The 21,300-nt window shown below is 38.2% G+C and overlaps 2 protein-coding genes across 3 annotated transcripts in view; one reads left to right on the forward strand and one right to left on the reverse strand.

Moving 5' to 3' along the window:
- Positions 1 to 21,300, forward strand: part of CRYBG1 (crystallin beta-gamma domain containing 1) — a 175,626-nt gene that overhangs the window by 138,172 nt on the left and 16,154 nt on the right. For both annotated transcript variants that reach the window (XM_033103011.1, XM_033103012.1), the window contains 9 exons: positions 667 to 714; positions 812 to 930; positions 2,584 to 2,779; positions 5,064 to 5,203; positions 12,219 to 12,345; positions 15,568 to 15,603; positions 16,268 to 16,425; positions 17,166 to 17,292; positions 17,381 to 17,526. In XM_033103011.1, the coding sequence (XP_032958902.1) occupies positions 667 to 714; positions 812 to 930; positions 2,584 to 2,779; positions 5,064 to 5,203; positions 12,219 to 12,345; positions 15,568 to 15,603; positions 16,268 to 16,425; positions 17,166 to 17,292; positions 17,381 to 17,526 (1,097 nt within the window). The remainder of the gene's footprint in view (positions 1 to 666; positions 715 to 811; positions 931 to 2,583; positions 2,780 to 5,063; positions 5,204 to 12,218; positions 12,346 to 15,567; positions 15,604 to 16,267; positions 16,426 to 17,165; positions 17,293 to 17,380; positions 17,527 to 21,300) is intronic.
- Positions 1 to 21,300, reverse strand: part of RTN4IP1 (reticulon 4 interacting protein 1) — an 87,631-nt gene that overhangs the window by 2,217 nt on the left and 64,114 nt on the right. The gene's annotated exons all lie outside the window — the stretch shown is intronic.

Below are 21,300 nucleotides of genomic sequence, written 5' to 3' on the forward strand. Positions count from 1 at the left end.
TGGGCATATTCCACTTTGGCATGATGCAAGAGTGATCAGATCAAAGGCAGTCCTGCAAATAGGCTTCCTGGTCAGCATTGAAAGTAGTGCATGTTTTATAATATTTTTACATGTATAATTACTGTTTTTATCATCTATACATTTCTGGTTTTACTGGTCTTGTCACGTGGTTTTGAAAATGATTAGTTTTGTAGCCATATAAAAACGTATTTTGTCTCTAAAAAGGGAGTGATGAAGTACCATGTGCAGTGTACATTGTGAAATATATTATGATTTCTTTTTCTTTATTTGAGATTATACTGAGATTGTTTGAAGTATAATGTCTTAGCTGAGTTCTTATTCCCTAAAGTCACATAAAACCTAGTAAATCTGACTCTTGAGTTCTGAATTTTCTAGATTGGTGGCAATAGCCTAGGCATTTAAATGAGAAGAAATTGAAATGGCGAATTCAGTTAGGGGTTGGGGTGGGAGGGTAAGCGCTGGATTTAATAGTGTAGACTCAAAGAGAGTGTAATACAGCTTTGGCTGAGATCAAGGGAGACTTGTTTTCAAATGGATAAATTGTGAGGTGAATATGATCTTACTTAAGGGATCATGCGAGGCGGGGGAAAAAGGACTGTTACGCAGTTTATAGTTATTTGTTGTACTTTGTTCATCTGATTACAGATGCTTAGAGGAAGCATCCAAAATAAAATCAATCCCCGACCTGGAAAGGTAAGATTATTTTCTATTTAGATTATTTTCTCGCGCAGATTTCATTTTGGTCTCATAAAGTGTAGTAACCTGTGCTACCACTCTCATTCTCCTGTAGGTGGTGATCTACAGTGAGCCGGATGTCTCTGAGGAGTGTATTGAAGTCTTCAGTGATGTTGAGGATTGCAGCTCGTGGAGCCTGTCCCCTGTGATACTCATAAAAGTTGTTAGGGGATGGTAAGAATGGCACTTTGACTTCCTGACTTACAGGGTTTATGTTTTCCATTTTTAATTACTTTTTTTGGGCCTCAGTCCTTATTTAAAATTACTCTTCTAGCAATGTAAAGGGCAGAAAATACTAGTCACGGTGAGTATTAAAAGCAATTCATATCAAAGAAATATTTCTTTTAATGTTTCTGCTTATAGGGGTGATACATGTTTGTGCTAGAAAAATGAGAAAAGTGTAGCAGTATGTTTCTCTTCCCGTATATCCCCACGTAACATTGGTTTGGGCTAACGAACATCAGAATCCATAATATACTTTTGGTTTGCGAGTTTTCAGGGAGGCAGATAAGAATTGCACTTAGTTATGTTGGTAGAATTTTTAAAATTCTGTAAGAAAAGACATTTTTGCTACCTTTTTAATGACAGATCAATGAAGGACAAACCTAAATTTTATTTTCCAACTTTTCTACAACAGACAGTTTTGATTAAGTAAAGAAATCAGTGAAAAAATTATTTTACTAGCTTAACAGCTTCTTAAAACATACACGGGAAATTGAATTAAGAAAAGCAGTTTTTAAAAAAAATCACTTATGTGGCATAAATACTTTGATACTTATAAACTTATTTGAAATAAAAAAGATAGGACATTTGTGGTGTAAAAAGTTCGTAAGCTTTTCTTTTGGTCTCCATTTGATTAAATATGCAGCATCTTTCCTATTAGGTTTTAGATATTTTAATATATTTTTGATATATTCAACGTATTCATTAGAAAATACAATTAGTTTTTGTTTAAAGACTGAAAATAACACTAAAATTTTTGTGTAACATTGTTTTTAATAGAATCGTGCTTTTTTTCAACTTTTGTTGGCTTCTCTCTTTTCTTTGCATAAACAGTTAAGAGCAGTGCAGTCATATATTGACAGGAGGTTTTTCCTTAGTGTTTGGATGTTGTTGGGAAGGATATTTTAAAAATGCTTTCCATTAACATGCATATAGTCCTTTGTATCAATATATACCGTGTTTCCCCAAAAATAAGACCTAGCCAGACCATCATTTCTAATGTGTCTTTTGGAGCAAAAATTAATATAAGACCCGGTCTTATATTAATTAAATTATGTTAATTAAATATTATAGTAAAATAAGACCGGGTCTTATATTAATTTTTGCTCCAAAAGCTGCAGTAGTGCTGATGGTCCGCCTAGGTCTTATTTTGGGGGAAACATAGTACATTGATATGGCTCTAAAATGTAACTCTAAATCCCTCTAAGAGAAGTATTTTCTATACATATAAAGAAAAAATATTACAGTAAAAGTCCATTTATCCGATGTATTACCATTTACAAGTCTCCACTAACTGGCAATTCTATAGAACCTTAGTATCTCTATAACATTCATATTGATAAGCGAAAAGTTCTCTAACATCCTGATATATTTCTTGAATTATCAGAGGCATAATTATGCCTAGTCAATTTTAGCTTTAGGGAAACTGTATACATTTTAATTGTTAGAGAATTGGATATATATATATATATATATATATATATATATATATATATATATATATATATATAGCGAGAGAGAGTGGCTATTTGCCAGAATATTTGAGTAATCTAAACCTCTCTCTCACTAATGTTGGCTAATAGTTTTGCTGTGTTTTATTCTTAGTTGGATTTTGTACGAGAAACCAAATTTTGAAGGGCACTCCATTCCTTTAGAAGAAGGAGAATTGGAACTCACTGGTCTCTGGGGTATAGAAGATGTTTTGGAAAGAAACGAGGAAGCAGAGTCTGCAGAGGCAGAGTCTGAGGAGGCAGAATCTGCTAAGCCTGTGGTAATTGGTTCCATCAGACTTGTGGTCCAGGTAGGTTATGGGAAACCCAGAATCCATTATTCCATTCAGCAAATATTTATTGAATGCCAGGGATGATTCTTACTTTGAGAGAAAAGTTCATTTTATAAAATAAGTGACTAAGAAAAATATTTGATTGGTACTTTATGGATATATTTTCCATAATTTAAGTTTTTGTACATTTTAAATGAATTAGAAAAGAAACATTCTTATTGGTTAGTTAGTTTTTCACAATAAGTCTTGAAGGTTAATTTCTCACTCCTGGACCCCTATACCCTCCTCCAAATGAATTTTATATAATAACCTGGTTTTGATGAGTTCTGTATGAATAGATTGTTCTTTTACTTAGTTTTTTGGTTGCTGTGTGAGTTCTAATTACCTTGAGTGGCATATAGGAGCTCTGTTTTGGAAATATAAATAATCCAAAAATAATTCAGTTGGTAGTTGAACTGTGGGGTTTCATGTGGGTTTAAAAAAAGATAGGTTCTTGAGGCTACTTTTTGGATTGGGTAAAATTTCCTTGGTTCGATATTTGTTGACGAGAAAGTTGTATCAGTCTTTCTTTGTGGCTGTTGGGATTTGATGACTCTTTACCTTTTAAAAATGTAATTAATGGTGTCTTCCAAGTGGAAAATTAAAGCCTCGTTTGTGTAATAGAGGTCAGCATTGGGGTATAATAGGGAGAAAAGGAATGTTCTAAGATGAGAATGAGTAAGAATAAGAAAGAGTTTTTATGTAAGTTCATGATGTGAGCAACCTTAAGACAGACATGAGGAATCATGTTTTTAAGTGTCACAGTGGAATAATTTACCTGCAGTTTTTATTTATTGGTCAAATAACATTGGTAATAAAGCAACAGTTAATATCTGGATCCCACCATCACGAAGTGTCCTCTCTTCATTTTTCTGAATTCTCTATTCTATCTTGGCCATATTCTACTCTGTATTTTTCTGTAGTTGTAATCATAATATAGGCACAGTACTGTTTTCCTTTTTTTCACTTAAAACTGGGGTTCTCAACCTTTTTTCTCTCCATACCATTTTCCTGAGGATCACACTCACATTGGTAACATCTCTCAGTGATGTGTAGCTGGAGGGAGGTATCAGACTCTGGTGGGGTGGCAGTTTCAGAAAAGTGGGGTACATGAAGCTTGTTGGTACAGAGGCCTCCTGTTTTGCCTGATCCTAGCAGATTTGGTGCAGTTAATGCTTTTCATGTCACTACATGCTTTGGGGTTTCCACTGAACCGATGTACCATTATTTATTTTACCTTTCTACTTTCATGGAACTTAAGGTTGTTTCTAGTTTTTCACTATTTTAAATAATGCTGCATGAACATTTTTGTGCCCCTTAATAATTTATAAATTTCTGATTTATTTCCTTGGGGTGAATTTTTCTGAATCATGTCATGTGAAAGGGTAGGAACACCTGTGGTTCCTGATACATCATGTTTTGTTTTTTGTTTTTGTTTTTGTTTTACACATTTTATGGTTTCTTGAAACACAAACATAAGTCACAACATATATTCAAAGGGGTCACCTTTTTAGTTCATTAATTTTGTTCTTTTTGGTAATGTTTGAAAGAGCCTCCCCTGAACTAACCCAAGTATTGTTATTCTATACTTCAGTTCACCTAACTCAGCAATCAAATACCAATAAAGATTCAATTAGCACTTATGTGCTTGGCCAGGAGAGGCCTTTTCAAGAGTGTTTGATGGAGCATGGACATGCAGGGCATTGAACAGTGACTAAAGTACAGAGATTTATGAATCGCCATAAATGTGTGCCTTTGTGCTAACAACTTGGATCAAACTGACATCACAGAGATTAGTCATAGTCAAGGGGTGTTACCACAGGGGCTGTGGGCACAGAACTGCAGTGGGGAAAGACTCCTGGTGCAACCGCGCTGTAGACTAGATTCTCTGGACTTGGGTGGTCACATCAGAGCAAAGGAATGAAAACTCCTATCATCAAAGACAGCCAAGCAGTTTTTACAGTGAGGATGAGAGAAATACGTGTGTTCCAAAACTCTAATTAAATACACTGCTGGTGATCTTTGTTTGACTGTAACACTCAGATATATGACTCAAGCAACGTGTCTGCCAAAAAGGACCACATATTATTAAGTCACGATGAAAACAGGAAAAGGGCAAAATGGCAGGTGCTCTGTGAAATGTATGTGTGTATTTAAAGCTTATTTTACTCACTTGAAAATAAAGAATAGTGAGCTTACTGTAGACTTACATACATGGTATAATTATTGTGATACATGTATATATGTATGTTTTGCTTTTCAGGATTACAGAGTTAGTCACATTGACTTGTTTACTGAACCAGAAGGGTTAGGACTCCTGAATTCCTACTTTGACGACACTGAAGAAATGCAGGGGTTTGGTGTAATGCAGAAGACTTGTTCCATTCAAGTACATTGGGGCACGTAAGTACTTTATTTTAAATACGATTTTAATGAAGCTTTCTTTGTGAGTGTAGTACTGGAAAGACTTAAGATCCTCTCTGATTTATTGTCCTATTCAGTAATTATTGACTAAAAGGTTTTTTTTAAGGCACATAAAATTCTGCTTCTCTTATAGCTATATCACTCTGATTCAGCTCTTACAAACAAGGATTTCTTGGAGGAAGTACAGGAGGAAAAAAAACTGCATTTTTAATGTAGGGATTTCCTTATCACAGGGCAACTGATTCATTCAAAGCTGAGTAAGAGGTTTTACCTTCTTGGTAATTCAGGGCACGTGCCTCTGATATTTCAGGTGGGACAGAGGCCAACACACCTGGTACTTCCTTTACCGTTTTCACACAATGCTGTCCACAGCCCCTAAGATGTGGGGTTCACAAATCACAGGAAACTGCAAGAGTATTTTGAAGGAAATGGAAATGTCTCAGAGGAGAAATTAGGACAGAAGGTGCAGGCTGCAATACTGAAAATCGGGTCTCTAAAGTGGAGTGCACAGCGCAGGGCATGTGAGCGACATCCGCTGAAAGATACAGGGAAAAACTACATTTATCTTTTGTTTTTTTATACTTTATTTAAAATCTCCTCCTTTTGAGATTTTAGTTTTTGTGTATGTTTTCTAATAAATTCATCATATATTCAGTGGTAATATATAATTTACAAATACTCATGCATTCAGAGAATGCTCAAAGTTTTTATTAATGGGATATGCAGAAGACAACACCTATATAATGTGTCATATGGTACATATACTACAAGAAACATAAATTAGAAAGAGGGACAGTGGTAATACTGTTTTATTTATTTTTTAGGTATTGTTAATTTTTATTAGGTAGTGCTGTTTTAGACAGGGTGGTCAGGAAAGGTCTCTGGTGACTTCTAAGCAGACACCTGGAGGAAGTGAGAGAGTCAGCCCTGGGAGACCTGAGAGAGGAGGAGCACGGGAAGTGGCCTAGGCAGGAAGCACAGCGTTGGCAGAGCCCTGCTGGGCATGCTTGCGGAACAGCTAGGAGGTAAGGTGGCTGGAGTAGAGTGAACTAGGGGACGCTGATGGGAGAGGCCTCTTGTCAGAATAGGCCTTTTGGCATTGGAAGGGAATTTAGATCACTCGAAGTGACACAGGTAATCACTGGAAGATTTTGACTTGTGTTTTAGATCCCTCTAGCTGCTACATAGAAAATAGATGGTAAAGAGTCAAGGGTGGAAGAAAGAAACAGCGGCAATGGCAGTTATATAGGCAAGAAGTTTGGGTGGCTTAGACAGCGTGACAGTGCTGGGGAAAAATTGTGTCAGATTCTGGACACATTTTGAAGGTAGAATTACAACATTCTCTAACACATTGTATGTGGGCTGTGAGGGGCTGAGAAATGTCCAGGGCTTGGAACCTCAGCATTTTACTGGGATGGAGAACACTTGGAGGAGCAGGTTAGGAGGGAAAGGAAAATTCAGGAGTTCAGTTTCAGAGAGGTGAAGTTGGACATGCCAACTGTACACTCAAGTCAAAGGTCAGGGAGGAGATTGGACATGCGAGACCAGAGTTCAGGAGGGAGGCTGGAGGTATAAACTTAGAAGTCATCAGCGTGGAAAAGGTATTTAAACCATGTGCTGGATGAGATCTCAGCGTGAGCATAAAGAGCAGAGAAGCCTTCTGAGACTTGGGCATTTTCACACTTAATGATTGGGAGGAAAAAGAGGAATCTAAACAAAAGAAAAAAATGTCTTCTTCTCTTGCTGCATTTAATTTTTTTTCACATCCACAAGATCTCTATCTCTTTTTTCCTCAAAGTATTAATATTAAGTTGAGAAACATCACTTTCCTTAGAAAAGAATGAAATCGGCGTCTGCCATACTATTTTAATCGCAGTGACTGGGAGGTTTCGCGACTCAGGCTTGGGCTACATGGAAGCCTAGTGAACGACCCTCAACGTTTCCGACCTTTACAGTACGTGTACTTGTCTCGCAGGTGGTGGCTGCAAACCTGTCATAGTTTTCCGTTTCTGATGGGCTCACACAGCCCGGACATCTTTTTTTCTGGCCGTTCGTTTCTGTTGCTTGGAGAATAGAAAGCTGCCTTGGATGTCAGTTCAAAGTGTCCTCAATGAACTGGCTTGGTCAGCTTTGGGAACGGGTCATCAGTACTTTTACAGATCTCCAAGGGGAGTCGCAATGGGTTGGGAGAATTCAACTCATCATTAGAACCTAAGCTCATTTTGCTCCTGCTGGTGCACCAGTCCCCAGAACTGGTGTAAGAGACGTCTTGGCTGGGTGAGGGACTTTTTTAAGATTTCATGAGGAGATTTACTCTGGATTGGGCTCTCCGACACATACACAAAACAAGGGTATTACTTGTCAGATTTTTATTTGGGAAAATGAGTGGTTTCTAGATAGATGTTCCTTTCACATTCTATTGAGTATCATCTGTTTTTAAACCTTTGTTTTAATAGTTGGCTGATGCCAGCAGCCACCCTCCCAAAGGTGAGGGTGTATCTTTTGGGGGGATATATTTTTAATTAAAAAAAACAAAGAATTTCAGAACTTCAAAGGAAGCATAAAGGACATCTGTTTCAACACCATTATTTAAATTAAAAAGGCAGGCTTTGGTCATTTTCTCAAGGTTAGGATTTTTTTGTTAGCAAACCTGGTCCTAGAATGCTTATGGGAAAAGACATTTGTTTTTAATAGCCAAATATTCTTTGATCAATTTTATTATGAAATAATTGATCATACAGGAATATATATATATATATATAGATAGATATATATGTGAGTTATGAAGCCTAATAATAAAACAAACCTGCATGTACCCAGCACCCAACTCAGCCCTCACCGTTACCAACAATGCAGCACCCTGTGTACCCTTGGGGGGGAGTACAGCACCCTCCCTGATCCCAGCCCCCCGATTCCTCTCCACACACATAACCTCTCTCTGGAATCTTGTGTTTTTCTTATACCCTTATTTTGCAGTTTCACTCTATAGTGGCTCTACAATATTTTAGTTGTGTTTGCTTTTGAACTTTATAAAAATATTATCAAAATTCTCTGTGGCTTGCTCCTTTTTCTCTACATTGTTAGTAAGATTACCCATATTGATCAATATAGCTGTTTTATTCTTTTTTATTACCATATAACAGCCACTGTGTATATTTCCTTGGGGTGTATACCATATCAGAGCCCAGCTTTTTATTATGAAAGTTTTCAGACATACACAAGAGTAGAAATGGTTCGGTGAACATCCATGTACCCTCCACTTAGATTCCGTAATTGTTAACATTTTGCCACATTTGCTTTATCTTTTTTTCTGAGCACTTGAAAGTAAGTTGCAGATATTATGACCTTTCATTCCTATATACCTTAGCCTAAATCCCTCTATAATGACATTCTTTTGCATAGCTATCATTATATCACACATAAGAAAATTCACAACGTGTCCATGATAACATCTAATTTACAGCCCATAACCAATTTTCCCCATTGTCTCAGGAATGTCTTTCATAGATTCTTTTAAGTATATATACAGAGGGTGCCAAAAAAATGTATGTACATTTTAAGAAAGGAAAAAACTGTATTAAAATTGTAACACAATGAATGATGCTAGCATTCATTTGATTAACGCCGTCTTTGGAGCAAACGTCATACTACACATGGCTACATAATTCAATTCAACTTCAAAAAGTAATACATAGATAACATCTCTTAAAATGCGTGTATGCTTATTTGGCATCCCCGGTATATATTTGGTTGTTTTGTCTCTTTTGATCTCTAAAGTACCACCGTCTTTGTTTCCCGTGCCATTGACTTTTGAAGAATTTAGTCAGCTGTCTCAGAGATTATGCCACATTCTGGATTTGTCTCTGAGTGTTTCCTCATGATACCATTTAACTTGTTCCTCTGTTGCCTGAATTTTCTGTATATTAGGGATTAGGTCTAGAGGTATGATCAGATGCAGACTGAACAGTTTTGGAAAGGATACTTCATGTAGATATTGCCACATATTCAGGTTGCATCACAAAAGGTGGCATGTGCTAACCAGCTTCCCATTAATGATACCACGTTGGACCTCTTGGTTAAATTGGTGCCTCCCACACCTCTCCATTGTAGAGGTACATTTTTCCCTTTGAGGTTCATCATAGCTTACCCTCTTCTGGGTAAGCTATGATGAACCTCGAAGTCGGTACATTTATATTTAGTCTTTTGAGTATCTAGTGGGTTTCTGTGCATAGTCAACATTCATGTGTGCCCATGTCTAGAGAATAAGACAGGATCCAGCTGGAAATACTGTTTTTGATTTAAGAACAAGTTAACAAGATAAAACCAATTTTCCTTGTGTGACTCAAAGGGTATTTCTAAAAGAAATTATACAAATGCTTTTAATAAATATATAGATGGGCTCTGTTATTACTTAAACAGTATTGTTTAATATGCATACATTTGTTTGTTTTTTTAAAAAGCTCATACTTTATAGTCATACTGTTAATTCATAATATAGGCAAAAGCGCATTGCCTAAGTATGTGGTAAAATAAGAGTACCGTTAGTAACACTGCCTGAAGAGACTTTCCCTCTCTCCCGATGGTCTCATGAATAATAGATCTTGTTGGAATAGAATTTAGGAAAAATGAATCACTATCTGGTTGGAATAGAATTTAGGAAAAATGAATCATGCTCTATAAATGAGTTTTCAAATTCCAAGGTCCACCCAACATTCAGAGCTGTCAGTCTGAGTTCCCCAGCAGGCCCTTAGCACTCACCAAAGAAGTAGTCTCAGAACAGTGGCCTTTTCAGGTGTGTCAGTTTGTGTTCAGTTTTTTAACAAATCCCTCTTGACCCAAAATGACCTTGCTTCTATCAGTGTTAGGTCACTAAATCACATGCTTCAAGAAAGTGAAATGTTTAGTATCAGATGAATAAATCCCCTCTAAAAGGAATGATTTCATGAACGGGTACTTCAGTTAGCATCATTTCAAAATCTCAGAATCCCTTATTTGTGAGCCATCCCTTGTGTTTATGAAAAATTCAGCGCATTCACTTGTGAAGTGTCAGACGTCGAGGCCCTTGGCTTGTCCGCATAATAACACAATTTATGACAAACTGCCATTATTTACTCAGGGCAAGAAATGTGTGAAGTGCCTTTGAGCTTCAAAAAATACGTAATGCACCCTGAACTGTCAGGCTTTAACATAAGAAGGTTTAAAACGACCCTGCTTACTTAGCCTCTGTTTTCTTGTGGTTTAGGAGCATGGCAGTGGTATTTAAAGATAAGCCTCTTTTTATCCTTAAGTTAATTTTTTATTGAAATATATAATGTATATATATAATATTTGTACAAAAAGGTACACAACAAATCATAAGTGTATAAGCTGAGTGAATTTTCAAAGTATAATCATTATCCAGATCAAGAAATAGAGCATAACCAGTATCTCAGAAGCCTTCCTCTTTCATGCTTCCTCCTGGTCGCCCCTTGCCTCCACTGTAACTATTATCCCGTCTTCTAACACCTAGATTTGTTTTGATCCCTCACATGTACACCACCCACAGCCTCTCAACATTTGTGTGTGTGTGTGTGTGTGTGTGTGGACGGATCTTCATAGGATTTTGATTGTAAATCCCTATATAATTAGTGAATCTAAAGAAGTCACTGATTTATCCAGGGGAATTTTTTAACGAAAACTATCACCATCCTTGGGCTAAAATGGCGAGCAAGAGAAGAGCAAAGAGGGAGAATGAGACCCCTTTGAGGGCTAAGAGGTGTCACTGACAGCCATCCTTTTTGGTCGGGTGCTCTGGGGAACATGTGGAGTGCCTCAGCCAGGACACTAGCAAGAGCAACAAAGAACTGGAGAGTACCAGTGATCGCTGAGAATCCTTTGTGTTTATGACGAGGGTATATAACACCGCTTTTATTCAAGCGTCACTTCTCCAGCAGCCTTCCCTTCCCAGAACCCTCCCAGGAATCAGGAAGTTGACAAGACTTTGCACAGTCCTTAGAGAGTTCTAACAGGCATGATTTTAAGGATTCCTCGTTTCTAGCTCGTTAGGGGAGGGTGGGGCTGCTGTTTCCCTGCCTGCAGCCGCAGCGACCGCTGACAAGCCTGATAAAGGGAGATGGTATTGAAAAGCCATAAAAAATCAGATCCAAGAACTCAGCTTTGTGGCCTGGGAACAGGCGGCCTGACAGACCATTGGAGCCCCCAGGACAGCACTGTGCCTCGTGTTCACGGTGCTGATCCTGAGTCATTGTGAAGGCGTAACTGACAAGTACTCCCTGGACTGAGAAACAGTGCCATCAAAAAGTGATTAGGAACCTGGCTCTGGAGTCAGCTTGCGTCAGCCCCACATTTGGTACTTCCAGCGGTGTGGCCCCGGGGAATGTACTTAACCCCATCTGTAAAGTGGGGACAATAGTGTTCCTTCTGCATAGCCTTGTTGTCGGGGTTGGAAGAAATTCTGGGTGTCATTCCTTGTTATGCTGTAGGTGGATGTTCCCTGTTATTAATTTCTGAGTAGGTGGAATATCCTATTCTTTGGTTACAAATCAGATGTTGCCTTTTCAAACAAAGCTTGCGATTTCCTAGGTAGGGCCTCTCTAAATACACAGATAACTGCAGTTGACCCTTGACTAACATGGGTTTGAACTGCACGGGTCCTCTTATAGGTGTACTTCGAACCCATGTTGTTCAACGGTCAACTGTACTTTTATTCCTTGGAAGTAAGAGAGACGTTTACACTTTGAAGCAATTAACAATATAAGTTAAAATCAGTGGACAAAGCCAGCCAAGAAGACAAGCAGAAGACTCTTAAGAAGAGATGCATATAATGACTTATTCCTCCTTGAGTCTAACGTGGCTCTAATAACTAAGTATGACCGTACATCGTCTAAGTTCAGTCCTCTCCTGTTCTCTTCCTTGCTCATCAATGGGGTCCTATGTACCACTCAACTAAATAATGAATTGTCTCTGTTTCTTTCCTTCCTTGGTGCCTGTTTAGATGGCTGATTTATGAAGACCCTGGATTTCAAGGTGTCCCTTTCATCCTGGAGCCTGGGGAATACCCCGACTTATCCTTCTGGAATACAGAAGTAGCGTACATTGGATCCATGCGGCCTCTGAAAATGGTAAAAATGAAATCTGGCCAAGTGTTCTTGGAGTCAGTGATTCTTTGCCAGCGTGACAATTCATAGGATCTGACTTTGAAGCAATACAGCACTTTTAAAAAACAAATATGTAGTTGCTAGGACCTACTGCTAGATAGAAGTAAAAGAAAGGATAATGTGCTAGATGCTATGGGTGAAGAAAGCGTGGAGAAGCCTGAGTCCTTTCCTTCCAGGCTCTCTCAGCCTCGCAGAGCCGCAGCCCAGGGCAGGTATCAGAAGTGAAGAAAGCGAAGTATTCAACATTTGTGGAAAAACAGGCGGAAGCACACCTTGGTGATGTGACAGCGAAGGGGATCCTTAGGAGAGCTTCAGGATGAATCAAGCTGGGTCTTAAAAACTATGCAGGGTGATTTTAAATGGAGATGTCAGAGAATGCGTTGCAGGAGCCCGGGTGGCCCTGGGAAAGGGCCGGGCACGCTCCGGACCAGCCCTGTTGTAGGGACAGGAGCCTGGGCTGGGTGGCAGCTTTGGGGGCACTGGGGCTGGCTGTCTAAATGAGTGTTGTCTTCCCAAGTATTTGCCTTAGAAAGGAGCCTGTGCTTCCTCTGCCCTACCCCTGTGTTTTGCCCTGGTCTTTCTTGCTTGTGCTGGACTCGAAGCCTTGGGAAGATGCAGGCTGGCTCCGTCTTGTCCTGGGACTTGAGCACAGTACGTGCCACATCGTGAAGGCGCTCACTACATACCTGTGGCATGAGGGCGGCTCTCGTTACACACGTGGTTTTGAAATTCCACTTTGTGTTTGTCTTGTGAGTTGGTTTGAAATAAATGAGACAGTGAGGAAGATCATTTTTCATCTTAATTTTATCCTTCCTGCTAAAGCTTGTGGTTTACTTACCTGCATGTTTTGCTGGCCTTAATGCAAATGATTTGGGGCTTTTTTTCTAAAGGTAAATCCACTTTCAAAGAACAAAGGTTTGTTAGTTTTGTGAAGGTATCAAAGAATTGCTCTCCCCTCCCCAGTTTAGAAGGCAGTTTTTAATCATTTACGAAACTGTGAAGTTTATGGCATTTGAAATAGATTACTTTTGAAAAGGGTGCTTGGTTGTACAAACTTGGGTTTGTTGACAAAATCAGCCATGTTCCTTTTAATTGTAGTTCATTTGGTGCATCTGAGCACCTTTGGCTGTACTTTTTAAAGTTGTTATATATATTGGTGAAAAATATCCTTCTGCTTTTCCCACTGCTGATTTTAACTCTTACCCTGTTTAGTATTTCTATAGTTTATGTAGTGAGTTTTTAGGGATTTAAAAAAAGGTTTTATTATAAATGTATAACAACCTCCATAGACCCATCCTTTGGGATCTTAACAATTTATCTAATTGTTTCAAGAGTCCTCCAGATCCTATTGTGAACTTTACCATGTTTGTAAGCCAGGGGTTGCACAATCAAATGCCTCCGGGGACCAGGCAGCAAAAAGACATGAGTGAGGCCAGTTGGGAAGTGAACCAAGAGAGGGTGGGGACAGGCAAACCAGAGCCCGTGTCCTGGCTGGAGGATGAGCCCAGTGTCGGGTTAGTTCGTGCAGAAGATGCAGGTTGCTGCCAGGGACAATTTGGGTCTAGAGACGTCAGATCTTAACACTGCTTTTGAAGAGAAGAGAGAAATATACTTTTTCCTTTTTTTGAAAAATATACTGAGTTAAAAAAAAACCCAAAAAACACTAAAACTTATTGGATCAAAAAACACACCTAACTGTTGTGATCCATGATTGGTTAAATCTGAAGATGGGGAAACCCACTGATATGAAGGGCTGACTATATTTATTGAAAAAAATATCTGCATATAAATGGACAAACCCAGGTTGTTCAAGGGTCAACTGTATTTCAATTCCTTCATCTCTACAATGGGGTAGAAATTACATCTCCCTAATAGCATTGTTATAAAGTTAGTGAATTAATTCATGAAGCACTTAACAGTGTCAGAAATACAGCATGTACATTGTAAATTGGCACAGCCACTATGGAAAACAGTATGGAAGTCCCTCAAAAAATTAAAACTAGAGCTACTATAAAACCCAACAATTCCACTTCTGAGTATCCATTGAAAAAAAAAAGAAAAACACTATAGAAGGACAAATACCGTATGATTTCACTTAAATATGGAATCTAAAAAACAACCATACAAACAAATAAAACAGAAACAGACTCATGAACATAGAGAATAAGCTGATGGTTGCCAGATGGCAAGGGGGTGGAGGGAAGGACAAAAACAGGTGACAGGAATTAAAATTTACAAATTTCCCGTTATAAAATAAATCATAGGGATATAATGCACAGCATAAGGAATATAATCAATAATATCATAATAACCTTGTATGGTGTCATACGGTTACTAGACATTATAGTGATCACTTTGTTATTCAAAACATAAACTTTGAATAACTACGTCGTATACCTGAAACTAATATTATATATAACTATAATTTAATTTTAAAAACATGGCACATGCTTACTAAAATTTAGTAAGTGCTGTTACTAACTCTGCATTGTGAACTACTGAGAGTTTGGATAGCACAGCTGACTTTGTCTTTCTTCTCGTTACCTTGTGATTCTTAAATGACGAGAACTGCTAGATTTGGGCCTCGGTTCCCTGTGTCTATGCTCTGGGGCGTCAAGCAATCAAACATGGCATAGATATCATAGAATTCTACTCTAACCTTATGAGGTGATCTCATTCATCTCCTTCTCTGTTGTTGAGTTACTCCAATTGTGAAGTGATTTGAGATTTCTGAAAGTCCCCAGAGCAAAAAGGATATATTGGTATTTGTACTTCAAAGTATTCTTAATTACGATTTCCAAGCGATAAATTTTGAAATATAAGAGACTGTTACAGCTATTGCTATATATCATTATATAATTCTATCATTTCTAAGTAGCCTCAATTTATCATCTGTATAAAACTACCAAGTATGGTGTCCAAGCTAAAATAAAAGTCTATAAATGAAAAAAACAACAAAAACCACACTTAACAGGGAAATTCAGCTTACAGACCACCTCTGTGAGATTCTGCTTTAGACTGTCTTCCTCGTGTTTTCATCTGCATTGTTGGTAATTTTAGAACCGTCTCAACGTAAATTAAAACAAACCTTGTGAGGTTCGATGGCTTACCATAAACTGCCATGTATAATGTAAAAAGGTAATGTATCAGTAAAAAAACCACTTTTCTGTGTTATTTTCTTTTCAGGGTGGCCGTAAAGTTGAGCTCCCTACAGATCCAAAGGTAAAATATATATATATTTTAAATCTGATTCCCACTCCATTTTCAGAAGATACTTGTGTGGATTTACTTATCAGCCCCCATAAAACGTAACTGCAGCCAAAGGAAGTTACCATCCTTACACTTGCCATCCTTCAAGCTGGAAAAAGATGCTAATGGCACTCGTGATCACTAAAGCATGTGTAGCCATGGCTCAAAAGGTTCATTGTTGTATTATGTTGATAATTTGTAGTTGTGTTTACTAATTGCTGCTTGCCAGTGAGCCAGAGAAAAACTTTCAAGACAAGTTCTCCTTCCTCCAAAATGTTCTTTCTACTTTGGACATCAAATAGTTTAATCTGTAATTTGTTTCATTTTTAAAGCAATTTTGAATCCTCTGGTTCTTTGGTTTGGCCTAAGCAAAATTCTAAATATCAGTTCTAGACACTGAAACAAAAACCAATTATTTATAAATTGTCTTTTTAGACCTTGGCTTTGGGCTATACCACATCAGGAAAAAAATTCTGATGTTTAAAATGATCAGATACTGTTATTTAGTTAATTTTTAAAAATAGGACATTTTAACTTGTGTTCTAGGACTTGGTGATATTAAATGACTGATTTAATGTTTAGCTATTGAGATATTTAACTTCTTAAAAATTACTGGTATATCTCATTTCTGTTACAGGTAGTGATTTATGAAAAGCCTTTCTTTGAAGGAAAATGTATGGAACTAGAAACAGATATGTATAGTTTTATCGTGGAAGGAAGTGAAACAGAAGAAACGACTGGAGATGAACATTTGCCATTGACGTCAGTGGGATCTATGAAAGTTCTAAGAGGCGTGTAAGTAGTTAGACATAACCTGTAAGAATTTTTTTTTTCTCCTTTATAAAATAATAAATATGCCCGCCCCCAACCACCAAAAAAAAAAAAAATTCCAGATTGTAGTAGTGAATTTCAAACGCGTTCTCTTCAGCCAGTTGTGACCTGGATTTGATACCAGTTTCAGGGCCTGGTTTGGGATCAGTCAGCTGAGCAAAGCTGATAAATTGGCCCATCCTGATTGATCAAATCTGCAATCTTGTTTTTAATATTATGCTCCCAACTATTCAACTGTTACACAGTTTGCTGCTTTTATGATCATGTTTTATACTTTATAAATCTTACACATTTCCTTTGGAAGTGTACACTAAAAATGGTGTTGTAAATAGCCAAAAAATACATAATATTTTAATAGCTAGTTGAAGACAGTTTATCCAGTTTTATTTGCTGATGTTCTTTAGAATCATTTCTTCTTAAACACACATACATGTACACACACACACACATAAACACACACACACACATACACACTCTGACTTCCCTATACTCCTTTACAGAACATTGATGTGTATTTCTTAGATTTTTTTCCTTAGGGCCATTCTGTTTGTCTCTTTAAGTTTTAGAGAATTCCAATAATCCTAACAATTGAGTCCATGTCTAGCTTATAACTATTTGTATTTGTCAGTGAAACTGGTATATATATTGGAAAAATTTTAATACTCCTGACAATTAACTACTCCTTCATGTTCTTTCTGTTGTAGTTGGGTTGCTTATGAAAAGTCTGGATTTACAGGTCATCAGTATTTGCTTGAAGAAGGAGAATACAAGGACTGGAAAGATTGGGGAGGTTACAATGGAGAACTTCAGTCTTTACGACCTATATTAGGTGTAAGTTAAAGAAAGCCAATGGCTAATATTTGTTTTTTTTTGGATAATAAATGGCTAGCCTTTTAATTTTGATTTTTTTTCTCAATAGGATTTTTCAAATTCTCACATGATAATGTACAGTGAAAAAAACTTTGGATCCAAAGGTTCCAGTATTGATGTATTAGGAATTGTTGCTAATTTGAAGGAGACCGGATATGGAGTGAAGACACAGTCTATTAATGTCCTGAGTGGAGTGTAAGTAAAATAACCCAGTTGGGATTTTAAACATGGGTTTCACCTTGGTTGTGTTAAACTAATAGATTCTCTGACAGAGTAGGCACTCAAGAAATGAATAGCTCAACTAAACATTAAATAAATCATTTAATACCTACTGCCACAGTATTTTCATAACTGCTTTTTAAAAATCTTCGTATATAATCTTTTTTCATGTGTAAAATATAACAATGGATTAGGCTTTTGGGTTTCATGATAGAAATCTACAAATCTACTGCCTTTGTCATTCTGCAAGGAAAGCTCTCATGGATTTCTTACGATGGGAGTAATAATAGTGATCTAACATTAGAAACCTGAAGTTGGGACAAAATCCCTTTCCATTTTCCTGTGGACTTATACCTGCGCCATTGTATTTCTTCACTATTATTTTGACATAAAAATAATTGTTTTACTGTACCTGGAGTTAGCATTTGAATGGTTTATTCTGCTAAATTAAGTTTTTATTGAAAGATGATTAGTCAAGGCTCTTTGGGATACAAGTGACTACAGGCCGACCTAAATTGGCGTGATAATAATGGGGTTTTTGAAGGTTGGTGAATCCATCCGGGTGTGGGGGTGGTGCACCTGGAGGGGTTTGGAAGCTTGGCTGCGTGCCCTCTTCCCCCGGCCCTTGCCCTGTGCATCTCTTCCATTTGATTGTACCTGAGTTATATCCTTTATCGTGTTCCTGAGTTGTGGGAGCCATTCTAGCAAATCATTGAACCTGAGGAGGGGATTGTGGGAACCCTGGTTTATAGCTGGCAGGGGATTTGTGACTGGCAAATGGGGAACCGTCTTATGAGACTGAACTGTTAACCTGTGGGATCTAGCTCTTGTAAAATAGATTACAAAACGTAGATCAAGTCTGGCTTGAAAAAAATTGTCGTTAAAACTCATCAAAGGGATACATATATAAGAGGTGTGGTCAAACAGTATGGTGAATGTTTAAATAAATAAAAATTAATAAAAGGAATTATTGGCCTACCTAACTGAAAAGTCCAAGAGAAGATTTTGCATCTGTCAGAGCTGGATGCAGGAGTTCAGACACTGTCATGAGAACTTGGTCTCTCTCTGTGTCACTTGCCTGGGCTTTTTTCTGTGTTGGCTTCATTTTACGCAGGCCATTTCCATCTGCTGGCCTGTGGCCGCATCATCTGGCTTTTGTTCTTCCCTCTCACTACTTCTAGAGCAAAGAGATTCTCTTCCCCACGCAAGTTGCAGGTCTTTGATTCCGTAGGCTTGAGTCATGCACAGTGCTTGAATCGATCACGATAGCCAAGGAGGTGGCCGTGCCTGTGTTCTGTGCCCATCTCTGGAGCTGAGATGTATGCTCAGTTCCATAGGAGCCACTTATATATGATTGGGGTGAGTAGTTCCCGACAAACACCAGGAAGAATGGGGACAGATACTGGATGGGCAGAAATGGATGTTTATTAAAAGGAGTTATACAGTTATGATCCAGGCTGATCAGTTATAATTTGTTATAAGTAAGAATACTCTTAAATGATTATATGAAATCATTAGACATTGGTTCTGTTGAAAGTGTTTGATGTTAGGTTTTTATGTCACAAGTGGTAACATAGCCTATTTGGCCCATTCTAACCTCAACTCTGTTGTATTTTATGGGGCCTCCCACAAGAGCCCTAGACATTGGAGATGTATCGACAGTGTAATATGCTTTTACTGTTTAGTCACATTCAACAACTTCTTGTGTAGGTTGTTGCTTGTGATGCCATCTTAGCAGAAGGACATCAGGGGATTCTGGAACTTCCATTCTTAACAGGAAATACCTTCTACTGGGTCCTATTCTTGAGCCCTAGCATTTTAGAATCTGCTATAGATAGAAGGTATGGTATGGCAGAAGTCACCTGAATGTTGCTGTGGCCCTATAGTATTTTAGATCGCCTTTAAAGTTAATGATTTGGAAGGAAAATACAGTGACCAAGTCAATCTGGGGAAGCAGTTGTACATTTTGATACTCACCAGGTGTGTTGGTTCTATTAGTCAGAGCGCAGTCATGCAGGAGGAAGCTGGGCATTTGTGTAGATTATGCCGTTAAGGACAGGTAGAATTATTGTACCCCGAGCCAATCTTCCTTTTTCACCCAGCCCTTTTTTATTTGAAATCAGTTGCCTTTATAATATGTTGCTTTCATATATTTCTATTTTTGCTCATTTCTAGTAGCAGTTCCTGGCTTAAGCTTTTTTCTGGTTGTAGCAGTTGAGTTTTGGTATTGGGGGAAGTTGAAGGGAGGTGTGTGTACACACAGACTCCACCACTTCCTTTTAAATTCAGTGGTTGTGGAAAGGCTTCTGTATTTACTAGGGCCAGCTGCTTCCTCATATTTGATTGGTCATTTGACAAATATTTATTAAGGTCTATTATGTGCAAAGTATTATATTATGTCCTCAAAGGAGTTACAGTATTTACATAAAACATAATTATTGCTACAAAAGATATAGGGATTAAGTCCTTCAGGAATCTGCAGCAGAGAGATTACTTTCCAGTTTGCACACCGGTCAGACTTTGGAGGGGCTGGCACGAGAGCTGGGCCCTGTGGGATAGGAAGGTAACACTGTGCCAAGGTTTGGCGGGGGAAGCCAGACCTATTTGTTTTTATTAGTTTCAAAGAAAAATTATTTTAATGACTTTATTCTTATTGGTAAGTAGGCATGTTAGTTTGGTTCTTTCTTTCTTACTATGGAAATCAAAGTCAGAAAAAAACTTTTCTGAGATTCTTCTGTGAGAGCAACTCCTAGGACGGTCACTCTCACATGGGTAATAAATGCCCTGGGCGGCGTCCTCACCGCAAGCTCTACACAGAGACCAGCCTTCGGGAAGGGTGCTCATGATCCAGCAATTGAGGTTTGAGGAACTGCCTCCCGTTTCTTACTGGAATATCCCAGGAAACTTCTTTACACGGCCCTGCTAATCAGTCTCTAGTTCTATGCCACACTCTTGCTCAAATGGTAGAAACTGGGCAAATGTTTACAAACTAAGAGCAAAAGGAAATATTCCTAGAGTCCAGCTAAAAGAAATAAAAAGGCCTGTTGTTTTAGAATTCCTTTTCCTCTTCCCCTCCACAGAAGGGCCGGTGTGCCCGGCTGCCCTTCAATTCTGAGCCGTGATTGCACCAGGCGGGACCTGCGAGTGCTTGTACTGGCCTGTCTCCCCCCACAACCCCCGCCCACCTTGTAAACAGAGAAATGTTGATTCACAGTGTACAGGATATGTTTAAACAAGGACAGTAAGGAATTTTCTTGAGAGTCTCAAGTATGAGTTATAAGTAGGCTCTATATGATAGATACACCAAAGAATGAACATCAGATCTGAGTGTTGGGGTGTTTTTACTCTCATATTCATGGATGATTCATCCTGGGGCTGCATCTTGCAAAGAAAACAACACTAATGTCAATTGAAGTAACGTCTTAAAGGGTTTTCCTGTTCCGACTTCAGGGAATTAGATAGGCCTACCTGGGTGTTGGGTATTTTCTTAGAAGTAATTTATTTTAGTTTTATAGGGAAATAGAATACTCACACTTGTTAGTAAAAAAAAAAAAAGTACTGGATAAAGCTCCCTCCACAGCTTGCTCAGCAGTTACCTTCTCCCCTGTGCATTCATTCAGTCTCTCCTCCTGCCTTTTCCCCATCCCGACCTTCAAGCCAAACAATCAAGCAAAAAGGCCTCTAACACCCTCTCTTCCCCTCCACCTTGTTATAGACCCAGAGTCCTGCCAGGAATACTTTTTGTGACAT

Source organism: Rhinolophus ferrumequinum, chromosome 3 (genome assembly GCF_004115265.2).
Source record: "Rhinolophus ferrumequinum isolate MPI-CBG mRhiFer1 chromosome 3, mRhiFer1_v1.p, whole genome shotgun sequence".
Taxonomy (NCBI): domain Eukaryota; kingdom Metazoa; phylum Chordata; class Mammalia; order Chiroptera; family Rhinolophidae; genus Rhinolophus; species Rhinolophus ferrumequinum.